This window comes from Ptychodera flava, chromosome 13, assembly GCF_041260155.1.
Source record: "Ptychodera flava strain L36383 chromosome 13, AS_Pfla_20210202, whole genome shotgun sequence".
Classification (NCBI taxonomy): domain Eukaryota; kingdom Metazoa; phylum Hemichordata; class Enteropneusta; family Ptychoderidae; genus Ptychodera; species Ptychodera flava.
Genome location: NC_091940.1, coordinates 2,147,401 through 2,161,178, shown reverse-complemented (window position 1 = coordinate 2,161,178; position 13,778 = coordinate 2,147,401). Strand labels below are relative to the sequence as shown.

At 35.1% G+C, this 13,778-nt stretch overlaps 1 protein-coding gene and 1 long non-coding RNA gene across 2 annotated transcripts; both read right to left on the bottom strand.

Annotated features, from left to right (window-relative positions):
* Nucleotides 1-2,663: 2,663 nt before the first annotated feature.
* LOC139147067 (uncharacterized) lies at nt 2,664-3,667 on the bottom strand. Its single transcript, XR_011555627.1, has 3 exons — nt 3,552-3,667; nt 3,152-3,277; nt 2,664-2,858 (listed from the first exon to the last, which is right to left on the bottom strand). It is a non-coding gene; the product is annotated as an uncharacterized lncRNA (long non-coding RNA).
* A 397-nt stretch (nt 3,668-4,064) lies between these two features.
* On the bottom strand, nt 4,065-8,226 carry LOC139146941 (uncharacterized). Its single transcript, XM_070717800.1, has 5 exons — nt 8,217-8,226; nt 7,509-7,648; nt 6,313-6,511; nt 5,686-5,814; nt 4,065-4,243 (listed from the first exon to the last, which is right to left on the bottom strand). The coding sequence occupies exons 1-5, from the start codon at nt 8,224-8,226 to the stop codon at nt 4,065-4,067; spliced, it is 657 nt and encodes a 218-aa protein (XP_070573901.1).
* Between the last annotated feature and the right edge of the window lie 5,552 nt (nt 8,227-13,778).

The window sequence follows — 13,778 nt, the reverse complement described above, 5'->3', positions numbered from 1 at the left end:
ATCGAAAAGTGGTTGACACCGTATTGTAAGTTTTTTAACAGTATGCCTTCTACCAGTTTTGTTGAAATTAATTATTGACATGTCACCTGTGGGTTAGAGTGTGAACACAGTATTTCGAATGAGATGTGATTAAATTTGACATTTTCTATGCATAACTGGATGTTCAGAACTGTTGTACATAAATTGATGTCACTCACTGATACAAAACAGAGAACAGCAGGCAATCAAAGACTTAGTAATCAACATGAATAAATCTATGCTTTTCTCAATGAAAGTCTGTTTTTTCTCATTTGTACTAAAGCTTAATATTAAAAGCACAGTAGCTGTGTCCTTTGGCAATTTTTTTTTCAGAAATATCCATCTTTGAATTTGTCAACATAGCATACATGTAAGCTGTTGTGTTATTGCTAATACATGAATGATTGAACCCTTTTACCATCATGGCGGGTCCTCTACATAGGAAATGAAGTGAAAAGGTTCACTGTTGGTTGTTGATATTACGAACAAAAATAAAAATAACAAAGATTGAAGTTGTATTGTCATAAATTACATTTACTCACCCTTAAAAGCGAATGATAATTTCATGATAATTTAGGTATGAAAGTTTATTTACAGTGATTATGTATTATTTCAGTTTTCAGAAACCACACTTTAAAAACTACCCTTGTAGTCGCTTCCAAGGAGTTCAATATGAGATTTTCTACCTTTGTTTTTCCCTGTTAACTTTTAATGAAAGGAAACTTTCACTACCAGTTGTAGTATTAACAAGTAAAATCATGACCTTACGAAATCATGGACAGAAGCAAAGAAAATAGGATATTTTGCTTGGTTCAAATTACATCTCCTGAGAAGGCCTGTAGAGTTTGTTTCATAAGTTGCAATTATGAACGCCTGTGTCAGTTCAAAAACACTCTGACCCCTTATCAATACATAGTGTCTAAATTCACAAAAATCAAAAACAGGGTAACCCCCACGGAGTCATCGCCCCTACTCCCTTGGCCGAAGAAACTGACAAGTCCCTTACAAATCCAATCGTATCGACACCGGGCAGCAAAAATGACCAAGGTTATCATACTACCATTGAAGGGCGATTTTGTTTATTGATGGTTGAAGTCGTGTCATTAAAAAGAATGCGATGAATAATCAGTTATGTTTATATTTTCTTTTCAAACGTAAAGGTTATACGTAAGCAAAACGTGTTCTATTTTAATGTTCCATCGAAAATTACAATTCATTCTTACCTTTGTCCATCGCAACTCCAAGGATTTCGACAATGTTGTCATGAGATTTCAAATGCATTAGGATTTCTATTTCACGATGAAAATCCTTGTATATATTTTCGTCACCAACTGGAATAAAGCATTAATAGTTCATTTTTGAGTCAACTGAAGGTTTGCATTGCTTTATACTCTTCAATGTAAACAATGATCGATTAATTAATCAATAGGACCCAACGCTGATAAGTTTACATTTCTACAACTGGAATATGCACTGAAACGATTTACAGTGCCATTGAAACAGTTAAGTATAATTTATCCCTAATCATAGTTTAAATCAAACTATATTAAAACCTTTGTTTGTCAAAGATCGTAGCTAATCATCAGACGACAAAATTAGTGACTAAGCGTTGAAGTATAATTGCAGTCCCTCTCTGTGTGTGGTTGTGCGTAATAGTGTGCAAAGACTGTATTTAGATCTGACACTTTGTGTATAATGCTATTTTAATCTAAATCTTGTAAATTCTCCATACCTGCTGCTATTGATTTCACAGCAACAGTTCTCTTACAACCACGCTTTATCCACTCGGCAACATTGATCTGAGCGAATTCTCCCCTGCCAATGACGCTACCTATCTGGATATTTTTAATGTGGATCAACCATTTTCTCTCAGTCAGCTTGTCTTTCATCGCCTGGATAAATTGTTAAACAAAAACAAGTGGTTTTGAAATCTTCGTTTTAAAAAAAACAATGTCTTTGATAAACTTATATACCTGATGAGAAAATAACTGCACTTACAGAGAACAACTTATCCGCGTCGTCTGGTTTTGTGTTCAGCCGATTATATTTAGTTTTTTGTTGTCTTCGATATTTTAGAGTTAGAGCAACAATTGTAACAATCACAGTAACTAATGACGAAGAAGCACAAATCATTCCGATATCAAGCTGGTCGACGATGAGATCTGCATCCCTGCTGTCTGTATATTGGAAAATAGATATAATTTAAACTTCACATTGCGAGCTGTACATGAATACGGTGTTTCTCATAGGTTATTAATTTCAATAATTAATTTGGGATAGTAGTAGTAGTACTACTATTATTTGGATAATTACGCATGCCCATAGAAGAAGATACAAAAAAGAAGAAGAAGAAGAAGAAAAAGAAGAAGAAGAAGAAGAAAAGAAGAAGAAGAAGAAGAAGAAGAAGAAGAAGAATACATTGACGAAGGTATTATTACATTTTGAAAAATACCTGCAAATTTTTAACAGTTACAACATATAGAAAATTTAGCGTACGATTTTATCACTTTTACATTGTCTTTCGAGTTCTGACGGAGGAAATGTCTTTTCTTGAAATTAAAAACGCCCCTGTAGTTCTTGAAATGGAATAGATAGCATCTCATCATCATGATAATAAAGATGCAATTATCATCAATGTTATCAACCTGTTTCACATGTGCATAAGTTATCCAGGGTACACACTGATCTTTGATATCTTGTACAATGACATCGATGTTCACAATAGACACCACAGGTCCTGTTTGAACATTGGCAGTGTCCATTGACGCTATCACAAATAGCTTCGTTTTCACATCTACAGACGTTAGCACAGTTCAATCCAAATGTCCCAAGGTCACATTCTGAGAGAGAGAGAGAGAGAGAGAGAGAGAGAGAGAGAGAGAGAGTTTTGAATACTCTTAACTTCAAATACGCACTCTACCATCAGAAATGCAGGATCTTAGTTCGGCACAACGTTCAAAAAGTAAACGAATTATATAGAAATATTGTTATTGTGAATGATTTTTAATCATTTAACTGAAGAGTTGCGGTGTTGTCACTTTTAAATATAAATTTGCAATCGGAGGCTTATATTTTACACATGAATGACAAGTGACATATTTTCTGAATATATTTACTCGTAATGTTTGGTTACCTGAGTCACAAAAGCGTCCTTTCCAACCAGCTGTACACTGACAACCATAATATCGATCACACCTTGAGCCATGTTTACAATTGCACCTGTTGTCGCAGTTTTTACCCCAGAAACCAGTTTGACAACCTTGAAAAGATAATTTTGTCATGCCAGTTCACTCAACGACCGATTGAAATGATATAATGCCAAAACTCAACTTATTCTTGATAAAGGTGAAAGGTTGCATCCTGATGTAAGTGCAAAGCCTTGTTGTAGCATTCAGTCAGTAGATCACAATGGAATCAACTGAATGTAATTAATCAGCAGACAAAGACTATCGTTCAACAAATTAATTTGAAAGAATAACACCGCTGTTTGAAAATGTGTGAGTGGATTGAATTCTTAACGATTGCAAGTTTACCTTTGACCTTTAGAATAGTCGACGCACTGTAGACTTTTCCTTCAAGATCCACTGCACTGCATCTATATATCCCAGTATTGTTTTCTAGTAATTTCCTCATTTCCAGTTTTAAAGGCCTTCAGAAATATCAATATAGAACATTAAGACGCATGAAATATCTGTGAATCAAGTGCGAAAACAATAAATATTCCTAATATAAATCAATATTCTTTTCCCTAAATAACAGATCATAGAAGGAGACAAAATTAATTACAAAACGTTTCATTAATTTCATCTTGTGGTCCTCGATCTCATTACCTTAGGGCCTTTAAGCGCACTTTTCAATAATATTACCTATGTTGTAAGTTTCGTGTAAATTGCATACATTTGAAATAATGTCTGCCTCTATTGTCGGTACGCCATCGTAATGGGGCGTGCAAAACTTAACACTTGTCATGTTTCAATTCTGCATTTGTGACCGTCAAAGGCATTTCAAAGTGTTAAATGATACACTTTATATATATTTCCATTATATTACCATGTGTCATCAGAATTCAATGATGAAGCAATCATTAGACTTTTGATTTTGGTATCATTAAAGTACCATGATATATTGGCAACCATGATATGCTTGGTGAAGCAGTGAAAATGTCGCCGTTCTTGTACATTGGCTTCCCGACTTTGTGTAAGTCTGATAAAAACCCCTCGATCAGCTGTGAAAAAAGTGGCGATATCTGTTCATTTCAACCTGTATTATTGTGTGACAGGTATCTTTTCTCGACTTGGTATTCTATCGTCTTGGGTTCTGTATTGTTATAGGTAGATATGTGTATGCTCAAATAGTAACACTACTGCTGTGAAATTTACCGTGTATCTATTTTGTTACGGTTGTTAACACCACGTTCACGTTATTGGTCATCAACAACCATTTACTTGTATTGAGGGGAAGCTGTACGTAACACAGCGTATTCAAAATCATTTTTCTGCAAATATCAATTTCGCATGATTTGCTAGTACAAGATTAAGGTATTGGTTGGGTTCATCTTTTAGCTTATCAAACAGTCTTAAGTTGTGTGAGAAAGAAGTATTACCAAGTTATACAAATTTATGTAAATCACTCCGAATGACAAGATTTACAAAGAAATTTTCTAAAATTTTTACATCATTATTTATAAATACTATTCGACAAAAAAGTTTGTTTGGCAATGAAGCTGTTATATTTTGAATGGGAATCATGTTTTTAATCACTTTTTTGAGAGTCAGTCTTTCAGCGACTGCCATTTTAGAATGAGGAGAGGTAATGCAATATAAAATAGTCGTCTTTTCAACATATTCCATTGTTTCAAGTAAATGTTAAGTTTCAGAAAAACAAATCAAGTTTTTAACTTAAATTAATTCATTAATATCAAAATTTAGGTTTTCTACCCCAAATATGTACCCCTTCATTCTTCAAAAAAACTATTACTACCATAGTTAACTTTAGATTTTCTTGTCCCTTTAATAATATATATATATATATATATATATATATATATATATATATATATATATATATATATATATATATATATATATATATATATACACGTGAAGGGGCTTCCTTGTCATTCTTGAGGAATAATATTCCTTGTGTGAGTTACGTGCAGCTCCGCTTTAACTGTGATGTTTACAAAAGTGACTGTACAGCTACAAGTTGCAATGTACCACTTATATCACAACAATCCACAAGTTTTAAAAAGATCAAAGCACTACTGTAAGTGCATGCACTCTCATTTACACTTAAATAAATCAATTAATGACTCTGAACTGTTAGTCCGTAAGTTTCACTGAAAGCCCGACAAGTATAATTTTAAAGTGAGGTCATTGAACACGTGTGGTTGAGACTCTGGCGAGTCAGCTGAGGTTTAGTTGATCAGTTTTAGTTCACGTGCAAAACTCAAGATGTGCACAATTTAAAGGTTCAGTTATTACTTTCTAGGCAACGGCGAGTAAAGTCGCTGTATCGTTGGGAATCTTATAAGGAGCAGATTGAAAAAATGCGGCCACAGTTACCACGAAGTGTTTATGCACCTATAGAATCCTCAGTTAGATCACATGATCACTAGTGGTAAAGCAACTGTAACAATTTTATTGTGGCTAATGATCAGTGACTTACGGATATCACAGGCAACACCCTTCCAGCCTGGTGTACACTTGCAAGCTCCATTAGCAATATGGCAAGTAGCACCATTCTGACAGATACAGTCACGATTGCACATTCCGCCATACTTCCCTTCTGGACAACCTTAATAATCATGATCATGAAGCGGATAATTAGATTAGTTCTAATAGATCAATTGCTTGTGCGTCCATGTCTTGAAGTAGAATATGAAACCGTAAAAGATGAGGGTGTTGCACGGATTGCAGCGAATTGGTTACGTATCGATTGCTACTGTCAATTAAAATATTTTCTTCTGCAATCACTATCTTAAGTGTAAGGTAATGGTCTAGACAATATTTAACACAAAAGTGAAAAATTTCTGTTTTTTTCCGAAAATCTGCTTGGAAGAATACGAAATGTACAACATTGGGTAAATGGAAAGGGGTGACTAGAATATTCGACCTTAATTTGTTTGCCGAGGTACAACAGTTCCATGTGATAATTTTATAACAGTATCTTTATTATTCTTCTGATAAAGCCTGTAGCACATGTTTCTTTGCCAATAAATTAGTATTTGTAAGGCATTGTAACGGTAGAGCAGCTAAATTTGAAAATAAATCTTGGTTGTTTATGCTGACGTACCTATTACTTCCGCTTGTTCAATGGTCAAACTCAACATTGCATCACCAGTTGCCTTGTCCCATACTTTAATGTCACAGCTAACTCGGCATTCTCTGTAGATCGGCCAGGCTGGTCCGTGAGCTTCAAGTAACACTCTATCAATACTAAATATTGAGGTGTAGTTTAATTCCTGGCTTTTTGGTAAATTTGGGTCATCTTTCTGCATGAAGAGAAACAAACACGTTCCTTTCTGTTAGCTTACATGCAGAGACAAGTACACCTGTCAGTGGCATAACACGCTTCTGTCCAAATTGCGTTGTAAAGAGTACCAGCCTGAGTGTTCCAGCGACAAGTTTATTTCTGCGCTAGAATCATTTGGTGGAAAAGTCTTTAGGTACAGCTCATAGTGAAGAAGACAAATATTTGGGTTCTCAATTTTTTAAAAAAATTATTTGCCGGCATGCTGCTTTTGTAGGCATGGTTTTTGTGAAATTTTTGCAGTTTTGGGTTTCTTGGTAAATCATTTGCCCCAAGAGTTGACTCAGAGATAGCTGACATCATGTAGTAGGTGACAGGTGGTTTTTGTGATTTTGAAATAAAATCATCAAACGTTTACTGGAGGAATTGTTTTGACAAAGTTTAAGTCTCTAATTGCGACGCAAGTACTATCTTTAAAGCATTTTAAAACAAAATTTAAAATTCAATCGTAGATCCGGACATTTGTTAGTTGATATTTCATGAAGCATCACAATGACTACTGTACTTTTTGAATCAAAAGAAGTCTAGTTAAATTCTTGAAATGTTTTGTAGAAGACACTAAACGGCCTGTTATCGTAAATCATATAATTAGTTACTATGCGCACATAGAACATGAAGCAAGTCTCGCAGAGTCTTACGCACTTCGGAACATACTTAACAAACAACACAATTGTTCTTGATAAATTGATGCGCCATGTTTACGACGAGTACTTTTCTGGGCATGAATGCATGCAGTTGGAACCCGATATGCTTTATACATCTTTAAATGAACCTACCTACCTACCTACCTACCTACCTACACACATACATACATACATACATACATACATACATACATACATACATACATACATACATACATACATACATACATAGATACATGGCAGTAGTTTCGTATATAGCAGTAATTACAAGTATTTGTGATCGACAAGATTTGATTTCATCGTTACTGCACGTACCTGATAAACTTTCACTTCGCTAATATCAACCACATTTCCTGATTCGTGACCAACAAGTCCAAACCGGAAGAAGGGCAACTTCTCCCAGGGAACTCCACTCTCTCTCAGTTTAGTGGCGAACACGGTGACAATACACTCTTCTGAAATGTTATTATTTTCGTTAAGAAAGACAACGTACTGATTTAATTTCTTCTATTTTGCAGCATGGTGGTGGTGCCCTTATCTAACAACCTAAGTTAACAATCGTTTGGATGACTTTTTTGCTGGATGTTTACTAGACTTGGTTCAAGTCTTTAATTTTTGAACGTTTGAGTGGTGTGAACACGATGATTTGTGCTCTGTGTTCATATGAAACACGTTAGTGTGGTGAACGCGATGAGTTTGGTGTATGCGATACAGGGGAGTTTCACCCGGAATTTGGCAGAAACTAACCCCTTACTGCGCAGACTCAAAGGTAACGCGTTCGATCGTTGGATAGGAAAACTTGACGTGCCGCCAAATTTCAAATAGATTTGTACGAAAAGAAAGGAGGCTAGAGAAAACGTTGCAAATGATTTCATTTTTAAAATTTCGCCAGCTTGAACCGAGCTAGATGCCGACATGTTATTATGCGAACTCCACGAAATGTGTTAATAGATCTTGGGGACATATAACAGAGTCATAAAATCGCTTAGCTCGACTGCCTATACCATTTATTACAATACTCACCACCATGCATATGGCTAAAGTCTACCCACACTTGTGTATTCCTCCAAGGCTCTCCTACGTAGAAGTTTCTTACGTCCCGGTTTGATACTTTGAAGCCGACGGGGAAAGGCTGCGTGAATTCGATATAAATTAATGCAACAAGTCAACTTTTTTCACACAAGTATTAAAATTAATTGACATTGTACAATGGTGTACCAAGTTTATCGACCTAAACAGATCAAAATCAATACAAAAAGGCGCAACAATCATTACGAGAAACACACAACTTTCTGCAAGTTACCAATTCCGCTTTTCAGACTGGTATAAAAAGATAAAACTAACAATGTAAAATAATCGCAATAATACCCATCCGATATTCGTGATCCATAACACTAGGTCAAAATCCGTAATACACTAGTTATAAATAAATAGTTTGGTGAATACATACGTAGCCTGTAAGGGCAGGGTGTCTGGCCGGTACCGAGCATTTTGAAATGAAAACTGGCGGCCAGTCATCTTCGTCATGGAGAAAAATGGTGAGTTTGACCTCCTCGTATGCAGAGCTGTTGCTGCATTTATCTACCTGCGTGAGCAGAAAATTAAAAGCATTAATGTAAAGTATATCCACTGCATCCCTTTCCTTCAAATCGCTATCTAACTGAATCTTTGAAGAGGAAAGCCATTCAGATCCATCAGGATCAAACACACCCACTCAGCACTGAATTTAAAATCCTCCCGTCAGGTCGACGACTTAAGGTACCTTTTGCGCGTAAAAACTTGTACAAAAAGTCTTTTATACCTTCAGCTGTGGCAGTTTTAAACTCAGAATTTTATACGTAATTTATTGTTTTTCCCCAAGACTGTGTATATATGTGTGTGTGTTTTTATTGTAAGTCAGGAGATTTGTGGTGTCGAAAGAAAATTTTCCATTTGTGGATGTGCGTGTTTTCATTAATGGACAATAAAGTAATTTGAATTGAATTGAATTGACATCAAGAAAAAAGTAGGAACAATTCGAAGTGAGCTTAAGTCATGAATGGAATATTTCAGAATTAATGGGAAGTGTTAGTAGAGAATGATTTTATAACGTATAAAATATACAAACATTAGACCGAGCTTTTCAGTCTACTTCCTACAGCCTAAACTAAAGTGAATCTGTGTATTCCTGACATTCAATCTTATTACAACCGCGGCAAAGCAAGTGCATAGATAACTGATTGTAATACAAACAGAAACTACGATAGCAACAAGTACTGGAAAACTTTAAAGTATAGAAGCGGCATCTTTATTTTACTGATAAAGAGCTAATAAACCACGGGGTGCTTGGTTTAGATATGAGAAGTCTCCTTGCCAAACGTAAATATAAGAAATCAACTTGGCATGGACTTCCTGAAGACAGTACCATTTAACGCCACCCTGCTGAGATTTCTTACTGACAGCGACAAAGTATAGATAAACAAGGCGAAGTTAGACTACATATTAATTACTATTAGTGTTTGTATTACAATCAGTTACCTATGCACTTGCTTTGCCGCGGTTGTATTCTCAGAGAAATCAACTTAGAAACCAAAAAACCGTATTCTTGGCATTATCACTCTCAGAACCGGGCCTACCCCATGCATACCAACTTAAAGTTTCAAATCGTGTAAGTGCATACCCCGATTTTTTAGGGGCGGGAACGAAATCATGCTATTGTGTGTGTCTGTCTTTCGTTTATGTCGTTGGCAATGAAGTCGATGTCAAAGTTCTGTAATCTCGGAGCGGTACTGTAGTAGCGGTTTGTGAGCGAAGGGCAAATAAAGTACATCGGGCACTGTATATAGTTACTGGACAAGGAAGACAACGGGGACGGCACAATCGATGACCACATTCCATTCCTTCATTATATATGTCCTTCGAGGGAAATCGTTATTTTCCACATACTCTGATCACTTTGAATGCTAATGGCACCACATTTAAATAATTAAAAGACTGCCAAACATGCTCGAGGGAGCGTACACAGTAGTAGTTAAAATCAACATTTACACCAAAATGTAATTTGGTGATTTATAAACCAAGTCATCAATTTTCTTGTACTGAATATGTCTTATAATAATTTTATTCTAATTGGTTGAAATTAAAGAACCGATTCCCTACCAGTGCATAATGTCGAAATCGTACCAAGTATTATTTTATTTTCATCTGAAATAAAACTAATTTATAGTAGTTGATTACAGACACTAGCAATGACACAAACAAACAGAAAACGAGAAAATACATTACCTGCTTGCCGATTGTTACTGCAGTGATGATAGTTAGATGTTACACTGGAAACTCTCCTCTCCTATGGCATTTGTAACACAAAGCTATACCCGAATATGGTAATGGCACGGATGACGACAAGAAGAACTGATGAATAATAATTAATTAGGTAACCCTCCAATCACTTCGTCAAATTTGCGATGAGACATTGCAAGTGAATATAAAGCTCACCAATGGCATGTTTGGAAACACGACGGAGTTTAATTTGTCCTCGTTCGTAGTGAAACACTGCTAATGATCCTAACATCATCATGATTATCCGTTTAGAATAAGATTGTTTTCAACTTATATTAATAAAAACTTAGAGTTCTGTACTTGAAAGAAAATTTCGACAGATGTATCATCTTATATTACACTTTCAATTTAAGTTGATATATATATATATATATATATATATATATATATATATATATATATATATATATATATATATATATATATATTATATATATACGCACAGAGTTGAATGCGCGAATTTTAATGTAAACTTACGTTTGTAGCATGGAACGTGAGTCTGTATTCAGATGAAATGTTAAAGTCTAACAGTCCTGAAACTTGTACAAACCCTAAGGTACTGTCATATCCAAAACGATTAAACTGAAACAGCAATGCAATGACAGAAGAAAGATTTCACATTGACACATAACACGCATAGCGTCATTGAACGATTGGACGTTTTTATCATACGGAAGTAGGATTTAGACAGGTATGTCAAATTCTAGACAAATTAAATCTATCATGCATCGTACACTAACTGAATCAGCGCAACGGAGTGGCTGAAGTTGAACCTAACAAACAGGCATCCATTTAGGTCATTCCTTAATTTAGGTGGATTTTGCCATCTGTGACAATGTAAAATAATCAAGAAATCACATGATAAACGGCGAATCTTCTGTGAAATGTCTTGCAAATGATGATATATATCACGTGTGTGCCTTCAAGTATTTCATCTACGAATTTTTGTATTCATCAACAATAGACATAATAATATTAAAATATTACCAAACTCGATGGCCGAATTTAGAAAAATTCACATCATTTCAGCTATTTTGTCACAATTACCTTACCTCATCCCCATCACTTATACGGAGGCATTGGAAATCTTCAGTGGTCATTTCACAAACGATGTGTCCGATACTGACACTCTGTGTACGAAATGGAAAGTTGTGTTCACACATAACATCAGCACTATCTTTAAGGAAATGACAGAGCATTTTGTTTTGGATAGGTCATCAAAGAATGAAAAGATTGGAATTTATATCTTCCTCCGTTGTTTTGCTCCTTTTTGTCGGCGTGACTCGTTTCATTTCTGGGTTGGTGACTAACTTACTCCATACATGTACTCATGAACCAACAAATATGGACCAAATGTTGGCACAGAAAACGTCGATGGATGATTTAACAAATAAATAAATAAATAAATAAATAATATATATATATATATATATATATATATATATAATATAACAAATAAATATACAGTGGCACCTATTCGGACGATCTTAAAGAAGATGAACAATAATATCTGGTGTGCATATTTACCTCGCTAATCCATACAGTGGAATTGCATAGTTTATTGTTACCTGGTAAAAACGAAAGAAATTGGATGTGCATCATATTGATTCTCGTTCAGGTGCTTGCTTTCAGCTTCACGTCTTGAATTTCATTGTTAGAGTTTAATATGTTTGAACAATTAGAAATCGTCATACTCTTTTGAGCTCAGAACCCTCAATATATGCTGTACGATGGAAAGATATCTTGATGGGAAATTATACAAAATATGTCAACAGAGAAAATATCATTTAATTACAACAAACGTTATGGTACACTATCGCGTACGATATTTTTATTTTTTGCCTTTATTGTGACTTTACTCCTATCTTTTGGTAATTTCTGTTTTATCGAAATAGGTCATCTTTATTAATAATCTACCTGTTTTGATTGAAGATCATTTCCTTTCAGAATTGCGAAAAATGTGAGAAATCACAAATCTGCTATTAATACAATGTGGAAACACTATACCATTTCTTGATAAATTTTATTACGGCGCGCCGTCTGTTTGAAAGTTATTTAAGGTATTAAAGTGGGCCAACAAAGAGTTATTTCTCCAAAAGTACAACAACTGATATAAACAAACACCTCCCGTTGTAATATGAAAACACTCGCAAAAATGTAGGAGGCCGATAGTCTTGTTCGAAAAAAAGAGAAACAGTGGGATCAACAAGATACAAAGATATGTTGCAATGTCGCCTCTAATGACGAACGAGGCAAGTGGTGTTGATAAGAGGAAGTTAGGGGATCGGGAAAAAACCGAAATTTCAAAGCACTGACGATAAGCAATCTGAGATTGGTAACAGGATTGTGAAGTTAACGTAGTATGTGGGGGAAATGAGAGTTACTAATCCTATAAAACATTATGCTTTCAAGGTAAATGGGTGGGGATGATGGCAAAATTGTACTGTACCTATAGAAAGATAGATTCTGTATGAGACTCGCAAGAGTTGCTGACATAGTGTTTTAGGGGAAAAAGTGAATATTAAGGTTTGCAGTTCTCTAAATGTATGTTTGCGTTTAAAAAAGAACCGGAGAAAAAAGGAATAGGTACTTGAAAAGGGTGGCCAGTTTGATCAGCGATGTAGTAGGCAGATACTCAGTGTTATTGGGAAAAACGGAATCGTGATTTCACTGAGTAGAGCCAGTCTTAAATTGTTTTCTTTCAGTTAAAATGTTTATATATTTTTTTATTTCCAGGGCTTCGCTTATTGTTTTCACTTTCCGTTGTTCAAGTTTTTTATTTTGAGCAATGGCAGTTGTTGAAGATTAAATATCTAGGGATTGTATCGGATGAGATTTGAAATTCCGGTGTAACTTGTCAACAACAGGCACGCTATGCAATGCTGCTTGATGAGCTTTTGCAGTTGTAATTTCTAGAATACAGAGGCTTTAGATTCCATACTTTAACTGTGTTAATTCATGCCTTGTGCCAGTTCTAGACTGTAAATTGGGGAATATGAGAATTTGCTGACTATGCGATGTATATTTCCTATACAAAGTAGAGCTATGAGGTTCTTTCTTAGTATGCGCAATTTTGCTTCAAAATGTCATGAATGGCGAATGAATTAGATTCCGTGTGTGAGACGTTAACTGAATATTGGTACATTCTGGATAGAGTTGTGTTCATGTCTAATGATAGAATCACTAAAAACAACTTTATGGGACTGAAATTAAAAACATAATTAGAAACTGGTTGCATGGTATTGCAAATATATTCCTAGACATTAT